Genomic DNA, 17,733 nt, shown 5'->3' with positions numbered 1-17,733 from the left:
GACTTCTGGCAAGCGATGGGCTGCACCTCACAACGGTTGGGAGGAATGTTTTTGCAAAAAATCTCAGAAACCTCATCAGGAGGGCTTTAAACTGACTAATGTGGGGGAGGGAGACAGTGCTCCTGAAGGTAGGAGTCTATCAATTGATGAAGATGATCATCCAAATGTCATAGACCGAATGGAGCAAACAGCACGCAGACCTAGTGGTGGGAGGAAAAAATCCTTAAATAAGAGACACGGGGGAATGATTAATGGACTTCAATGTCTGTACACTAATGCGCAAAGTATGGGAAATAAACAAGATGAGCTTGAGCTCTTGGTACAGCAAACTAAATATGACATAATAGGCATCACTGAAACCTGGTGGGATAAGTCCCACGATTGGAATGTAATAATGGACGGATACAATCTATTTCAGAGAAACAGACCAGACAAGAAAGGAGGAGGAGTGGCGTTATATGTCAGGGATGTGTATACCTGTGAAGAGATCCAAGATTTAGAACCTCAAAGCCAAAGTGAGAGCATTTGGGTCAAAATTAAGGGAGAGAAGAATAACAGTGACCTCATTGTGGGAGTTTACTATAGATCCCCAAGCCAAACGGAGGACATAGATGATGCCTTCCTGGAACAGATGGCCAAGCATGCAAAAGGAAGGGAGATAGTAGTAATGGGGGACTTCAATTACCCGGATATTTGTTGGATGTCAAACTCAGCCAAGAGCATAAGGTCAAACAGATTCCTCACTGGCCTTGCAGACAACTTCATTGTCCAGAAAGTGGGAGAAGCTACAAGAGGAACAGCCATTTTAGATCTGGTCCTAACCAATGTTGATGACCTGGTTAGTGGGGTAGAAGTGGAAGGATCATTAGGCGCGAGTGATCATGCTCTTCTGAAGTTTACTATACAGCGGAAAGGAGCAGCCAAGCATACTAGGACTCAATTTCTCGACTTTAAGAAAGCCGACTTCATAAAACTTAGGGAAGTGCTGGGTGAGATCCCATGGACAGTAATACTAAAAGGAAAGGGAGTTCATGATGGCTGGGAGTTTGTTAAGAGGGAGATAGTAAAAGCACAACTTCAGGCAATACCAATGAGACGGAAACATGGAAGGTGCCTAAAGAAGCCAGGGTGGCTATCTAAAGAACTTTTAACTGAGTTAAGATTAAAAAAGGATGTGTACAAAAAATGGAAAAGGGGGGAAACCACCAAAGAGGAATTCAAACAAATAGCCAGCACGTGTAGACACAAAGTCAGAAAAGCTAAAGCACAGAATGAACTCAGGCTTGCTAGAGAGGTTAAAAGCAACAAAAAAGGCTTTTATGGGTATGTTCGTAGCAAAAGGAAGAACAAAGAAACAGTGGGGTCACTCAGAGGAGAAGATGGTGAAATGCAAACAGGGGACACAGAAAGGGCTGAACTCCTCAATGCCTTCTTTGCCTCAGTCTTCTCCGATAAAGAAAACAATGCCCGACCTGAAAAATTTGGAGCAAATGATTCAGCAGAGGAAACACAGCCCAGAATAACTAAGGAGATAGTACAAGAATACTTGGCTAGTCTAGATGTATTCAAGTCTCCAGGGCCAGATGAACTGCATCCAAGAGTATTAAAAGAACTGGCAGATGTGATTTCAGAACCACTGGCAGTCATCTTTGAGAATTCCTGGAGAACAGGCGAAGTCCCGGCAGACTGGAGGAGGGCAAATGTTGTCCCTATTTTCAAAAAGGGGAAAAGAGAGGACCCAAATAATTACCGCCCAGTCAGTCTGACATCAATACCAGGGAAGATTCTGGAGCAGATCATTAAGCAAACAGTCTGTGAGCACCTGGAAAGGAATGCTGTGATCACCAATAGTCAGCATGGATTTCTGAAAAATAAGTCATGTCAGACTAACCTGATCTCGTTTTTTGACAGAATTACAAGCCTGGTAGATGAAGGGAACGCAGTGGATGTAGCCTACCTTGATTTCAGCAAGGCATTTGACAAGGTGCCCCATGATATTCTTGTAAAGAAGCTGGTAAAATGCGGTCTTGACTATGCTACCACTCAGTGGATTTGTAACTGGCTGACTGACCGAACCCAAAGGGTGCTCATCAATGGTTCCTCTTCATCCTGGAGAAGAGTGACTAGTGGGGTGCCACAGGGTTCTGTCTTGGGCCCGGTCTTATTCAACATCTTTATCAACGACTTGGATGATGGACTCAAGGGCATCCTGATCAAATTTGCAGATGACACCAAACTGGGAGGGGTGGCTAACACCCCAGAGGACAGGAACACACTTCAAAACGACCTTGACAGATTAGAGAACTGGGCCAAAACAAACAAGATGAATTTTAACAGGGAGAAATGTAAAGTATTGCACTTGGGCAAAAAAAATGAGAGGCACAAATACAAGATGGGTGACACCTGGCTTGAGAGCACTACATGTGAAAAGGATCTAGGAGTCTTGGTTGACCACAAACTTGACATGAGCCAACAGTGTGACGCGGCAGCTAAAAAAGCCAATGCAATTCTGGGCTGCATCAATAGGAGTATAGCATCTAGATCAAGGGAAGTAATAGTGCCACTGTATTCTGCTCTGGTCAGACCTCACCTGGAGTACTGTGTCCAGTTCTGGGCACCACAGTTCAAGAAGGACATTGACAAACTGGAACGTGTCCAGAGGAGGGCAACCAAAATGGTCAAAGGCCTGGAAACGATGCCTTATGAGGAACGGCTAAGGGAGCTGGGCATGTTTAGCCTGGAGAAGAGGAGGTTAAGGGGTGATATGATAGCCATGTTCAAATATATAAAAGGATGTCACATAGAGGAGGGAGAAAGGTTGTTTTCTGCTGCTCCAGAGAAGCGGACACGGAGCAATGGATCCAAACTACAAGAAAGAAGATTCCACCTAAACATTAGGAAGAACTTCCTGACAGTAAGAGCTGTTCGACAGTGGAATTTGCTGCCAAGGAGTGTGGTGGAGTCTCCTTCTTTGGAGGTCTTTAAGCAGAGGCTTGACAACCATATGTCAGGAGTGCTCTGATGGTGTTTCCTGCTTGGCAGGGGGTTGGACTCGATGGCCCTTGTGGTCTCTTCCAACTCTATGATTCTATGATTCTATGATTCTATGATAACCTAGAATGGTTTTTCCCATCCTGCTGGATTTTGATTTTTCTCTAATATGGGACCTTGCTAAAAGGATTTTCTCATTCCCTTTTCTCTGATGCATACACACTAAATAAGAATAAAATAAGGGCAGAGAGAGGGGAAACTGCCTTACCAATTCCACAGTACATATGCCAAGTTTATTTTTCTTTATTTTCTTATATGCTGCCTTTCATTGCTGCCTTTCATTGGTACTTATGCCAGGGTAGGGTACAACATAAAATAACCATCAGTAAAACAAAAACCAGTTCTCAAAAACATCAGCCAAAAGAAGCAGCTAAAAACAGAGCTGCAAGAAGGCTAAATATTCTGAAGCAACCAGAACCCAGTGAAAATTGCTTTAGCTGTCCAACCTCTTTGCAGAATTCAATCAGCTTTACAGACAGTGAGGCACACAACTAGTGAAATAGTGTAACCCATTTTTCTTCCATTTGTACCCATTTTTACTGTTAGTACTGATAGTACTGAAGTCCATGGCAAGTGAGTTTTTCCCTTGGCCTCTTTCTTGTTCGCCACCTGCAGTCCATGCACAGATACCTAAGCACTTTGATCCAAGCTAGTGTATGACATGGAAACCATAGTTAAGAACGTGATTAAGTAAAGATACACAAATCAGCATTACTACATGTGGGAAATTGGAAAGAGGGGGAGAGAGCTGACAACTACAAATACGGAACAGAAAAATGGGTGAAATCTTCTTTTTTAAAAAAAAAATATTATTTTTTTACAAAGAAAAAAAACTTTTCAAATTTTAATATAAACCATAAGTTACTTTATCAATTGGCTTCCCGTCCTCCCCTTCCATGGTTTCCATATTGACCCTTAAATGCTGCATATTTTGCCTATACTATTCACCACATTCAATTTAATCTACTTATCTTAATAATTCACTCTGTTGCTCATATTTCAAATCCTGCTCACGTTTTCTTCTTGCTATAGTAGTTCTTTAAATACTCAATAAAAAGTTTCCAGTCCTCAAGGAATTTTTTTGTCATTTTGTTTTCTAATCTTTGCTGTTAATCTTGCCAGTTCCACATACTCCATCATTTTCAAAAGCCAGTCTACTTTTATTGGAACCTCTCCTTCTGAGTGAAATCTTAACTGTTGCTAAGTCTTCTTTCTCCCTTTTTTTTTTGCCTGTAACCATGAGGTTCAAGGGTGGACTACAACAATTGAAAGCACAATATTAAAAATAAGTTAAAACAAATGACAGTCAAGAGGCTAGGGTGGGTCCTAAGAATTTGGTATAGATAAAAGGAAGTTGGTGGGTGACTTGTGAGAATTGCTCAACGTAGTCCTACGTATTTTATTTTAAATCTCATTTATGGTGGTGATATAACAACATGACTTTTCCATTCTAGAAATTATTTAAGTTACAATTACACATAATTATATGTAAGAGCTAAGGTGGCTGATATTTGGCAGAAAACCAGAGCAAAAATCTAATATGTTATTTTCCCAAAGTGCACTGTATTTATGTAATGGGATCTGTGGATCAGTTGCAGCCTGTAACTCAAGTATTTTAATTGGCAGAACACCCACATTCAAGACTTGTTTGTTTCTCTGATAAGGAAAATGCCAGCTAAGTCGCTCCATATGTTCTGTTCCAATGGAGGCGAAATCACATGTAATGACCATTCTTTTGAATAAATGGCAAAAATTAAAACTGCTGTGCAACTATAAATATCTCTTAATTATGCATTTTATGTTATTTTTTAAAATAAATATATTTGAGATATCTGTTCCCCTTTCCGGGGGGGGGGGGGGCTTCTTGCTGATGACCAGTTCAGTGTCTCTGTGTGAAACTTTCAGTTTAATCTGAATTCAGATGCTTTCATCTAGTGATAATCTTTCATTAACTGAAAGCCAAGCATAGGAAAAGATTATTAAAGGAAAATGCCTTGGCATAGCAAGGGCTATATGTGTTCACAGCCCTAGCTGGAGAAGAAATCTATGCATGCAAAAAAATAAATAAATGCATATCACTCCTGTCACAATAACAATGCAGGAAAGGTTGCATACATGTTGCCTGGGCAGATATTCATTTTATGAACTTGAAAGGATTGTATTACAGCCTTAGCCATAGGTAAAAAGGTTCTGGAAATACAACTCTGAGCTTAAAAACCCAACCCCCAAACCTCTTGTTACCATATCAGCACATGTCTGTTTGAAAGAATTGTGTTTTGATCTCTTGCAAATTAATAAATGAAGAAGCAGATTGTCTTTTATGTTCTTGAGTCAATTTCAATTTTTTATTGGCACTTATGGGTTTCACTGTTTATGCCATTAAATGAAATCCATTTCTTTTTATGTCTTCTGCAGAATGTGAAGGATGATGGGCAGCATGTATGGAGGCTGAAACACTTCAACAAACCTGCCTATTGCAATCTTTGCTTGAACATGCTTATAGGAGTAGGCAAACAGGGCCTCTCCTGCTCATGTGAGTATACATCCCATTTAGCTCTGATTGTGCTCTGAACGAGATCCAGCCCTGTTCACCATCCTAATCAGGGCACAGATTTTCATTAGATCAAGAATTTTCATGTAGAATGCCAAAGTGTAGAAAAAGAGACAAACATATGAGGCTCTCTTTATACGGTGGAATCTATTGATACTTTCCAAAACTTTTGAGACAACAAACCGAATAAAACTAATACTAAATCATGGTGTGGGTGTTCTAGGATCCTTGAGAATGAGTGACTGCAGTCCTTGGGCACCTCCTTTGTCGCAGCCGCAAGGAGAAGTTTGGAAATTTTTGCTTCTACTTTATATGGATTTTATAATATAAAATTATAATATAAAAACTGCCCTGAGAACTCCAGGTATAGGGTGGTATATAAATTCAAATAATAATAAAAATAATATGCATATAATATAAAATACTGTCACGTCTGAACCTGGACAAACTGTTGTTTATATTATTTATGGTTTGTTGAAAGAAAAGGCATCTTCAAATCATTGTGTATGAAGTTGGCTTGATTAAACTACCCCTAGTTAAGATAACCTATGATTTTTTTCCATGTTTGGATGACACACTAAACAACGGTTAATAAAAAATAGAAGCAGAAACTTATTTTACGTGGAATATAGAGAAGGATGCATGCTCTATACTTGCAGTGGCTAGTTCTTGTAATCTTAAACCATGGTGTAGTATTATGTTAGAAAATGGCTTCTCTGCTCCAAGGACAAGATAATTTTGCATCTGGAGAAGGTGATTTGCCAGTCACTCCCAAAGGGTAAAACTCATAACTGCTTCCTGCTTTATTTTACAGTTTATACCAGTGCTTCTGCTATGAGAGGATTGCTCTAGTCCAGGGCAAGTCAAAGAAGAGCATGTGCCTCTGATAGCAAAGGCCCATGCCTTTCTTTGGGAGACTCAAGCCCAACTTAGAAAATAATGTCAGTATAGTTAAAATCACGCAGCTTGGATTTTGAGTCCCTCATCTTGATAGTATTTTGTAGATGCACACCCTTGTCTATAATCCATACTGTTTGCCTTCTTTTACCTTGATTATGCCTCATTTATTCTAGCTACAAGGTGCCTAGCTACAAGGTTTTTTTGTCCTCCCCTTTTCTGTTCTTGTCACTCATCTCCTAATATGTTTGTAAATAGTTATTCACATTCTTCTTTAGTCATCCTCTGTGTATAACGGTATCTGTCAACAGAGGCACTCACGCTTTCTAACTACGTTTCTGACTGTTTCCCACCAGTCTTTTCTGATGTCCAATAAAATGACGGCACTACATGGATTAAGCCTATCATTGATTGGGTATGCTATCCATGTTGAGCTTCAGTTTTCTTTTTTTAATGAATTATCTTGTTAAGCACATATTAATAAACCTCCTCATATGCTTCTGCACCCATCACTGGTTAGGGATACACAGCCTGCCCTTCTTCCTAAAAAATTGGCATTTGCATCTCTTGATATTTTAAAAACATTGTTGCTGCTTTTCATTAAAGTGTGGTTTGCAGAAGGGGGGCAGGATTCTGGAGGATACATTTGGGGCCGCACAACCCTCTGTGGCCAATCAAGTTTCTCCCTGCAGTATATTTGATTTATAGCTGGGTTGTCCATAATAAGTGCAAAAGAAGTGGTCAGAAAGCCTTGTACATGGCTACCCTTGAAGATAAAACCTGGGATAAATGGTGCTTTTGCTTTTGTGGGTGAGCCTTTGACTACTGAAGTTAGCATTAGTCATCTTCATAGTGGTAATGTTAACTGCTCAGTCACCACAAAAATATCAAGTGTGGAATCCATTTGATGCCCTTGTGCTCACAAGATGGCCGCTGCTAACAAAAGGAGAAGGAAGCTTCTCTCTCCCCCTGCAGCCCCCAGAGCCCCTGAGATTGGCTCCAGAGGGTTGGAAGGCCTTCCAGAACTAAGTGTTGGGTGGTATGGGAGCTCCAGTGGGTAGCAGGGAATAGGCAGAAAGTTCATCCTTCTCCTGTTTTAGCAGAGACATCCAATGGATCAAAATGCTTCCATGAGCACAAGAGCATCAATTGGATTCCACTCTTGAGTCAGTATTCCATGAAACCATTTAGGCTTTATTGTACCAATAAAGGCTACAAGGTGCAGAAAAGCGATGAAGGGCAAAAGGGGAGATCTTGCAACAGAAGCTTTTCTGGGGAATGGAAATTGGGAAGGTGAATGATCATTGAACGTTGTGCGTGATAGAATGAACAGATTTATAACGATTTCTATCCGGAAAGAAGACTACCCAAGGTTGATAAATCAATATAGGGAATAATAAAAACTTGCTGCTTTTTGCATTTGAGTTTGCCAGCTGCTCTCATGCCTATAGTTGGTAAAATATAGATATTTCCTTCTTGGCAATGACACAAACACATTTGGCAGGCATCAATTTGTCTTCAGTATCTGCCCCTCCTTCAATTTAGGAACGATTGTTGACATTTTAGCAAGGGCTGATTCAGTTAAGCGTTTCTTGCTCAACCATTGAGTAGTCTTAGATTCTTACATTGACCATACTTGTTATTCATTCGTTCATTTTATTTGTATGCTGCTTTTAACACCCACAAAAAAACCCCACAAAAACATTCATTGCTGCTTACAACAAGCAGGAAAGAATTTCTTACAAACACCACAAAAAAAAATTTGTAATAACATAGCAGACTTAAAATATAGTAACACACAAAGTACCACATTTCAATACTATAAATATTGAATTACAATATTACATAAACAGCATGCAGCATCCAACAGCAAAAAATAACCATTTCACCTTAGTCCTAGAAACACTCCTCCCATGATGTTACTGATATTAAGCAGTATTTCCTTTATTATATGGGCTTTTTTTTGCTTCAATGCAAATTGCTAGATTTGGATTTCCATGCTCCTGATACAAATAATGAATTGCCTTTTGATAAGCTTAGTTATTCAAAATAGGTTTCTACAAAATTGTGTCAATAACAACATTGTTGCTTTTCAGTTTGTAAGTACACAGTCCATGAACGTTGCGTTTCGAGAGCACCAGCTTCTTGCATCAAAACATATGTGAAATCCAAAAAGAATACTGAGGTGAGCCACCATTATTGTCTTCACTGTGTTTTGGTGGGTTTCCAACGTCAATTCAAAGTGCTGGTTTACATGTTAACACCCTAAACAGCGTAGGAACCAAGGTACTTAGAGGACAGGCTCCTTTCATACAAACTGCCTGATCTTATAAGGTAATTTTCTAAGCCTGTTTTTTGGGTACTCCCTCACCCTGTGAGGACAGTAGCAAGGCCTAGTCAGTGACAGCATCTCCTATGTGGAATACCCTTCCCAAGCAGTTTTTTGAAGGTGATTTCATCAAAGCTATTTAGGTGCCAGGTCAAAACCTTACAATTTTACAAGACTTTGGATTGATAGTTTTGTTGTTTTTTTATTGTTTTTGTGGCCTGCTTGCTTGCTCTTCAGTATTTATTGATTTAAGGGTATGTATTGTTCAGTTTTATCATTATGTAGTTCCTCTTAATAGTTTAATGTTGCTTTGCATGCTATGGTAGAGAAGTGACTCTTTTGGAAGTGTCTTTTTAAAAAGTAAAGAAATGAAATATTTTAGTTACGGCTGCATTTTTCTTTCCTAGGTCATGCACCACTTCTGGGTAGAAGGGAATTGTCCAACCAAATGTGATAAGTGCCACAAAACTGTAAAATGTTACCAAGGATTGACTGGGCTGCATTGCGTCTGGTGCCAAGTCACAGTGAGTGCCTTCGAGTGATAATAATGGTTGTGATTTTGCAGGCTGAGGTACCACAGCATTTTCTACTGGGGCACATGTGCTCCCTGAGGCTGTGGCTGAAGGGACTGGAAAAAAGCTAGCACCAAAGCGTGGGGTCCTTACTCTAACCTGGGTCTGCCTTTGTGTGCATTTGAGAATTTAGAACACTTAAAATGCACAACTGGTCTGCATGCAAGTCAATAGAGTCTGGATGCTGAATTGTGCCTCAGAAGAGGTTGGGAGAGAGCCAATTTAAGTAGAATGGTTGAGAATCCAAATCAACATCATTGGTTGTAGAATGGCTTAAGTGTGCGTTATTATGGTAAAAATGGCTTCGCCACTAAGGCAGAGAATTAGTGTGACAAGTTTTAGATTATGAGGTGAGCAAAAGACACCCACAATAAAGCTTCAGTACTTGGAGGAAATATGTAACCTGTAATTCTACCACACTTAACCAGGGAGTCAGTCCCATTGAACCCAGTGGAATTTTATTTTGACCAATTTTTTTAAGGATTGCAATGGTAGTACTTGTTTGCTTAGGCTGCAATCCTAATCTCTAGGAGTAAGCGCTGTTGAATTCAATAGGATTTATTTCTGAGTAGACATGGTTAGGATTGTTCAGTAAAAGTCTAATTTCCAGAGACCCAGCTGTATTAGTTCGTTGTAGCAAAAATACGTCATACCTGTAACTTGGGATAACACTTCATGTATCTGATGAAGGAGGACTTTAGTCCATGAAAGTTTATGCCTTAAAAAATCTTGTTAGACTTTCAAGTGTCATAAGATTCTCTGTTACCAAGTTTCAAAGGTTATTTGATTTTAACAGATCATTGTTGTTTTGCTGTTACTTTGTAAGTATCATCTTTTTCAGTTGGTCAACTTTTTCAAAGTTAGTAACATGACTTTTACATACATATTTACTAAGTCATGCTTTCTCTGTGAAATCAATTTCAGTGCTACTTATTCATGTTATATTTGAGTTTTGTACTTTTATCTAAAATTGGTCACCTTCAAAAGTCTATTGTGTTTAATTATTGTTTTATACATCGTAACAGCTCGGTGTATTTCAGCACACTCACATCGACCAACTCCTATGACATTTATATTCTTAATGATATATTTTCTCTCTCCCTCTCTCACATTATAGCTGCATAACAAATGTGCATCACACCTAAAACCTGAATGTGATTGTGGTGTTTTGAAGGATCATATTCTACCACCCACATCTATCTGCCCTGTAGTATTGGTAAGTTCTTGTTCATCCATTTCAAAAGAGCTCTTCTGCATTAAAGGCATCTTAAGGCTACAGGAGAGCTTCAAGGCTGCTGTTACTACAGCCTTGTGCTGACAGCACAATCTAAACAAAATGCTAACTCACTAATAATAGTACGTTGTATTTCCCTCTTCCTTCATGCGACTGAATGTCTTCTAGAACGTATGCTGTAATTGAAACTGATTCTGGTTTTATCATTTAGTCATGCTGAATTTACCAGAAATTGTATAGGCCAAATACTTGCACATCCTACTTCTTTTTTTAGATCTAGCTTCCCAGAATAATGAAGTTATTCTTATGGACGCATTTTGCTTGGGATGCATGTTATATATCTGCAATGCTAAGGGCTCTGATCTCCACCGGAGGTTACCTAGAATGATGGCCTTGGCCTTGCAGCAAGCAATGCATCAACATTATATGTTTTATGCTGCTAGACTGAGCAGTAAATTTACCTGTCTACAAATATAATTACTCAATGAAAATGGCAATACAGATGCTCTGTGAAGAGCGCTACAAAGAGCTTTTGAGACGGACCTTCAAAGCTTATATGTCAATAGAGTTGTGCAAACTCTGTACCCCTGTTGCACTCCCCTCCACCTGGAGGAAAAAAAAACTTGTTTGATTTGAGCGATGATGTCTATTGAACACTCCTGGAAAAATGTATGATTATACAGGTATTTGTAGGATAGGGGGCCTTGGGAGTAGTACTAACAGAGGAAGCAAAATAATCTTGTAGGACTCTGGTGCTCATAACTCCATATAACTGGGGATCTGTCAATGCGTAGCCTGACTCTGACTTCGGAAATTTGTGCAGGCATCAGCCTTTGATTTTGCACTCCAGAGCCATGTTAGGTGTGATCATGTTTTTAAAATACAATAAACTGAAAAATTGTGTACTCTACTAAATAGGGTACATTCTTCGGAATTTAAAGAACTACAGTGGCACACATCTTAAGCTGATATGCTGAGCTCAGCATTTCTTTAACCATAAATTATGTTAACAGCGGTCTTTCCGAATACAATTGTTTTTCTTTAAATAGGCTTCAGAGTTTTTAAAAAGTGATGTTGCAAAGCTACAGTAATGAGAAATGTAAAATTTGCAAAATTCAAACTTAATGCCACTATTTTCTTTAAACAATGGCTTTTCCTTTACTGATTTTTTAAAAAATGAAAATTGGATGGTAAATTAGAATGGGTAGCATTCTTGGGCTGTTTTTCTGTTGATAACCTGCAGCAGTGACTTCTATAAGTTAACTGTGCACTGGGTAAAGAAGTACTATAATGTGTTCCCCCCCATTGCTTTGTTGATGATACTTACAATTGCTTTTCTTCCTTTAGGGCTGGTTTAGATGTAACACTAAATGTTACATCTGTAGAATTATGGAAATAAGCCACAGAGAGCCTTAATCTCATGTGCTCCCCCCCCCAACTCTATCCTTCTCTGGCACAGCCATGATGAGTTTAGAAGCTTCCACTTTAGATTAACCACAATTTGCCACTTCATCCACACCTGGACAAACTGTGGTTAATCTTTACTATGATTTGTTAATCCAGCTTCAAACCATGGCTCATGATGCTGTATTCTTTCAGCTATAGTTCACCTTAAAGTTTAGGGCTTAGATGGCCACTAAATTTCCAGTTAATCTAAAATGGAAGGCGGGTGGGGGGACATGCAAGACTAAGTTTCGCTGTAGCTCATTCTCATAATACTTAACCAGGATAGTCGATGTGGTTTCCTCCAGTTATTGCTGGACTCCAACTACCATCAGCTCAAGCCAGCCTGGCCAGTGGTCAGGAATGATAGGAGTTGTAGTCCACAAACCTCTACATTCATGGAGGAAAGGATTTGAGAGAGTTGGCATTTGGGGCTTCTGACTCCATCTCTGCCTGGTTTTTGGATGTGGGCAGGTCACTCGCTTCTGCCTCATTCAGCATTCTGTTTCCAAGACCAACAAAATTACTCTGGGAACCTTACAAGCAGAACATGAGAGAATGCAGTTTCCCTGTTTGTCCCAGCAAACTGATATCCATCCAGAGCTATACTGCCTCTTTTAGGTCTCAAGGATTTTGAGTTGGGCACCTGTGGTTGGAATTTAATGGATGAAACTTTTTGGAGGCACTAGGCAATTCTGAATGCCTGTTAAGTTTTTTCTGTATTTGAGGCAGCATTTACTATGCCTTTACAGTGACATCATAATTCTGTTCATCATTGTGGAAAAGGATCCATTCACCAGCTTGGATCTATGAATTTTAAGAAATGGCCAAATCTGCACAATATGTTTTTTCACAGTAGGAAATTCAGCTTTTAATCTTGGTTTAGCAGTATGTGTTTGTTTGGTTCAAGTATGAAGGTTTTGTTTTGTTTTCCTATAACGTAGGAGATAATACTTTTACATTGTTGATGTGGAACTCTTTCTTGATCTTAGGATCTTTCATTCACAGTCTAGTAACATTGTGAGAGTCTGCAGATAAGATAACTTGAAGTAATGATCTTACTGGTCAGTTTTCTATGCGAATAAAATTATGCTGATGAAGAGGCTAAACAACAGAGTTCCAATATACCTTTAATATTGTGGCTTATCCCATAGCATCTTAACTTACTACATTGTCTGCCCCATGTATGTAGACATGTGCAGATACTCATCATTGTATTTCCTTTTTATTGTACAACATGCTTGGTGATTGAACCAACTCTTCAAGAGTACTAGGTAATAGTACTAGGTAAACTTGTATCCCATAATAAATATCACTCACAGAAAATAGGATTTCATGCTGGATTGTCTGATGCACTTTGCCATTACAACTTCTTGTCGCTTTCCTCACCCCCTCCCACTTTTTAAGGACACCACATTATCATGAATAGCCTCGCCTCAACACATGGTGGGCCCAGGTCCTTCCAAATTTGGATGTGCCCCAATATTGGCTTAGATTGCTGGCTGTCATGACCCATCCCAGATAAGGAAGGCATATGTGTAATAGTTAACTTTCTATTGCCAAGAGAAACACTTACAGCAGCTTCCATGATGCTCCACACACACACACACACTTCTAACCTCTAGATACCTGTCCACAGGTCTGGGCCCAATGGAGCAGTTGGGGGACCCTTCCCTCTTCCAGCTTATATACCCTCCTCTGACAGGTTGCCTGCCTGTAACCTGAGACTCCTCCTGAATGAAAGTCTTCACTGCTCTTCCTTTTCAAGTCTCTCCTGGTTCTAGGAGGCAGTGGTGCAAGGGAAGGTGGGGACTCTACTGACCCATCCCTCACCTGACCCATCCCTTCTTCCTCCACCACATCCTGCGCACCTTCCTCTGCCTCAGACTGTCCCGACTCTTCCTCCTTCCCCAGCTCTTGCCTTGCAGGTGGTGTGACACCCATAAATTACTAGTCCCCTCTCCTGGGTCACTCCCCTTGTCCCCTGCCTTTGCCATAGACTCTTCGGATCCCTGCCTGTCCTTGACACCGGTCAGCCCTCCTTTTTTCCCTGCCACTCTCTTCCTTCTCCAAAATGTACTCTTGTTGGGAGGTGAATGGCATCAGTAAGGTCTGTCTGCCTAAGTTTGCCTCTCTCCCTGTCTCCTTCCTCTCTTTGTCAAAGAAAATGCTTCAACAGCAGTATTCCAGGCCTAAGAAGTCTTGGAAATCATTGTTCTCTAAAGCTCCTGAGCCCATGGAAATTTTTTAATACTTCCTGGCAGTTATTGTGTGACCAGTTTCTAATGCATCTTATTTTTGTGCATTTGGATTTTCATTTTACATACAGCATTTTAGGTTTGTTATTGCTGCATTTTATTTTATTATATGTCCATTGGTCATATTTATGAAGTGTTTAACTTTTAGTCTGCGTGATCTCCAATTTCTATTGCTTTTTGGAGCATGGAGTGAAGATATAGTCCAGGAATTTTGATATTTCTCTTTTCTTGACATTCCTGTCTTATCCAGAATGTTGTGGTCTTCCATATAAAATAAAGTTTAATAAATCTGGAATACATCTTAGCCTTGTTCATTGTTCTCATCTTCACTCCAACCATCCAAAACAAAGTAATACTTCTGAGTCTCCCAGAAGAACAATTCAAGGAATACTAAAAGAGGAAAACTTTTACCTTTGCAGACGTTATTCAAGAGGAACTCTGTACCTGTGTGCATTGATATATTTTATGGTGATCTTTGTGACTGAAATTAAATGATTTCAGTTACAATCTGTGCATGTAGATCTCATGGTAGTCTTAATAGATGCCAGAATCAGTTTATAGCTGCCCTCTTATTTCTGTAACATGTTAATTAATTCACACTGATCAAATAAATGTACACTGAGATTTGTTTCCTAATGAGGGTGCATTTAGAAGAAAGGTTTTGCATCCTTCTGATATCCTGTGGGTAATTATATTCTAATTATATGGTATGGGGGAGACTATAACTCAGTTCTGAAATTGTTCATTGGATCCAATTAATTGCATGCACATAATGAAAGTTCATGATGAGGTTGACGGGCAGTGAGTTTAAGGAAACCTTTAACTCAATTTAATCCTAGCTTTTGTATTACAATAGAATTAGATTATAACAAGGTTAGAAGCAGAGTATTGGCATGAGGTGGTTGTATGCAAGAAGAAAAAATATCTCTGCCCTTACTATGGCTTATTTTATATAATTCTGCATATGCAACATAAATGCATGCAGTTGCAGTCTTTAGATACATACTTTCTCAACTTCTTACCAGTTTGTAACAGTACTATTTTCTGAATAGAATCAGTAACAGATTACTAATACTTTCCTGCTCTGTACTATAAATGGCAGCTGTCCATTTAACAAACAACAAAGATGTGAACCTCTCTCTCTCTCCACCTGCAAATAATACTGTAATAATAGGACAACTGTTACTCCTGATTACTGGAGAATTGAGCAGTACACCCTCCATGGTTTTTTGTTTATTTACTATCAATTAAATATTTTTAAAGTTAGGGGTTTTTGTTTTTTTGTTTTTGTAAGCCCACAATTTAGGATTACACCTAAAGCCAAAATCTCATATAGTCAGAACACATGGGGTGCAATAGTAGGTTGGATTGCAAAACTCATTTTGCCCAGAGACCTACCTCCTTTCCAAATTTGCAAAGCACATAAAGCTGAATATGTGCAAGTTAAATGTAAGTTGTGAGCTTACTAGATAGACAGATAGATGGATAGATAGAGCATTTAAAACACACACCATTTGCTGTGAAACATTGTCTCTGCGCTGAAAAGAGTTCACTTTGAGGACTCAACCTCTATCTAAGCAGACTAAATATACAGTTGTAGTGTTGCACAACACACAACGAATGCAGGATTGAAACCAGACACAAAATCCCTTTCTCCTTCATCCCATGGTGTCCATAGTTCCTTTCCAAGCAAAAACTGCAAAAACTGAAGTATAAGTGTGTTCTTATCTACAGCAAGAACTATTTTTTGTTTCTTCTTCATGTCAGATTGAAATTAATAACTGCCCCCCAGAGGAAGATGCATTTTTCAATTAACTACCATTGTTCAAGCTCCTCTCAGCTCCGTGTTGGGAATGAAGAGGATGATAAATTGTAGCTGGCACTATTCACTCATCCTGAATTTTACCTCGGGTTGTCAACTCTGTAAGCATCAAGTGTCCTGGGCAAAAGGGAACCAACACTTTGACAGAGATTGTGATACAATGATCTGTGCTGTACATGTAGCTGGTATGTTGTCAGGGCGCTGACTCGATGGTAGAAGCGTAAACTGCTGTGAGGCACTGAGGTGAGGGCTGATTCATAAGTCACCGAAGAGATGTGGGAACTTGTATTCCCTGTGGTTTGGTCACACAAACTTCTGTGAGTACCATGGGTGAAGTAAAGTGCATGGCTCCTTGCTGGTCCTGAGTCTTCTAGTAGCTCTTTCCAGCTTAAGCAGATATGATAGCACCTCATAAATAACTTCCATGATGATTCGTGTTTGAGGATGGTGAGCCTTTACCTTAACAAATGCAGTTTGATAGAAGTGGATATGCAGGTTCATGAATCATCATGTTTGCTAACTCTTACTCTTAGGTTCTCCGGAACTTTCACATTACACAACAATGTAGTGAATTGAAAAGTTCCTAATAATTATGTGCAGCAGTCAGTGATGTAGCTAGGGCTATGCTTTGGGGGCAAAGTCTAGGGCCCCCAATGACTACCCTGAAGCCAGATATGATGAGGCAAGCAGGTTCAGTGTCAGCAGCTGAAGCCATGTGGGCATACTGGGTTCTACTGGGGCCTAGAGTCTAAAATTTCCTAGATGTACCTCTGACGACAGAACACTATTTGGAAAGAATAAAAAGGAAGCAAAGGGTTGTGGGCTGTGTTGCACAAGGTTGAAAGAAGAATGGGAAGTTATAAGAGTCCATAAGGAACTGTAAAAATAGAGTCTGGTCACTTGTTAGGAATATGCTTTAGCTTATACTACCTGAGGATGTGGACAGATTGTTTGAAAGCCTGAAATAATATAGGAGCACCCTTGACCCTTGACCTTCTGTTCAATGAAAGGTGCAGGAGGGAATCTTTGTGCTTGAATCTTGGAAGTGGCTAATCACTCTTGAAGCTTGGTATAATTGCTTTAATGGAAGCAGTGTTACTATCCCTTATGAAGAAATGCATTTTATACACAGGGTATTCAAACACAACTTGTTCAATGTTAAATTTAAAGTATTAGTGTAAACCAGGACCAATTCTGTCCATGTAAACCTTACTGACCCCTATGATCAGTTTGAGATCCCCTCTGGCTAGTCACTAGCAAGGATTCAGTTACTGGTAGCGATGCTTGAGGAATTCATTTGTTTGCGAGTTTCAGTATGGATTGACTTGATTTACACATACATTTTTGTATGGATTATTATGATTTATTGAATTTATTTACCGCCATATGCCTGGAGGTCTCAGGATTAATAAAAATAGATTAATGTAGTAAGAGGATGTGAAGGACTTATACATGAACCTATGCAAAGCCAAAACAGACTGGAAATAGACTGACCAAATCATCCTCAGTTGTCTGATACCAACCTTTCTATCTGAGGTTATCTGCCAACCACCGTCTCTTCCCATTTTCAAGTGAG

The 17,733-nt window shown here is 39.5% G+C and overlaps 1 protein-coding gene across 6 annotated transcripts in view; it reads left to right on the top strand.

Annotated features, from left to right (window-relative positions):
- The window catches only part of DGKB (diacylglycerol kinase beta), a 274,841-nt gene that overhangs the window by 84,633 nt on the left and 172,475 nt on the right, over positions 1–17,733 (top strand). For all 6 annotated transcript variants that reach the window (XM_053409631.1, XM_053409632.1, XM_053409633.1 and 3 more), the window contains 4 exons: positions 5,467–5,584; positions 8,596–8,684; positions 9,236–9,352; positions 10,518–10,616. In XM_053409631.1, coding sequence (XP_053265606.1) covers positions 5,467–5,584; positions 8,596–8,684; positions 9,236–9,352; positions 10,518–10,616 — 423 coding nt within the window. The remainder of the gene's footprint in view (positions 1–5,466; positions 5,585–8,595; positions 8,685–9,235; positions 9,353–10,517; positions 10,617–17,733) is intronic.

This window comes from Podarcis raffonei, chromosome 12 (assembly GCF_027172205.1).
Source record: "Podarcis raffonei isolate rPodRaf1 chromosome 12, rPodRaf1.pri, whole genome shotgun sequence".
Classification (NCBI taxonomy): domain Eukaryota; kingdom Metazoa; phylum Chordata; class Lepidosauria; order Squamata; family Lacertidae; genus Podarcis; species Podarcis raffonei.
The sequence above is the reverse complement of the archived record's forward strand: the minus strand, read 5'-3'. Positions and strand labels throughout refer to the sequence as shown.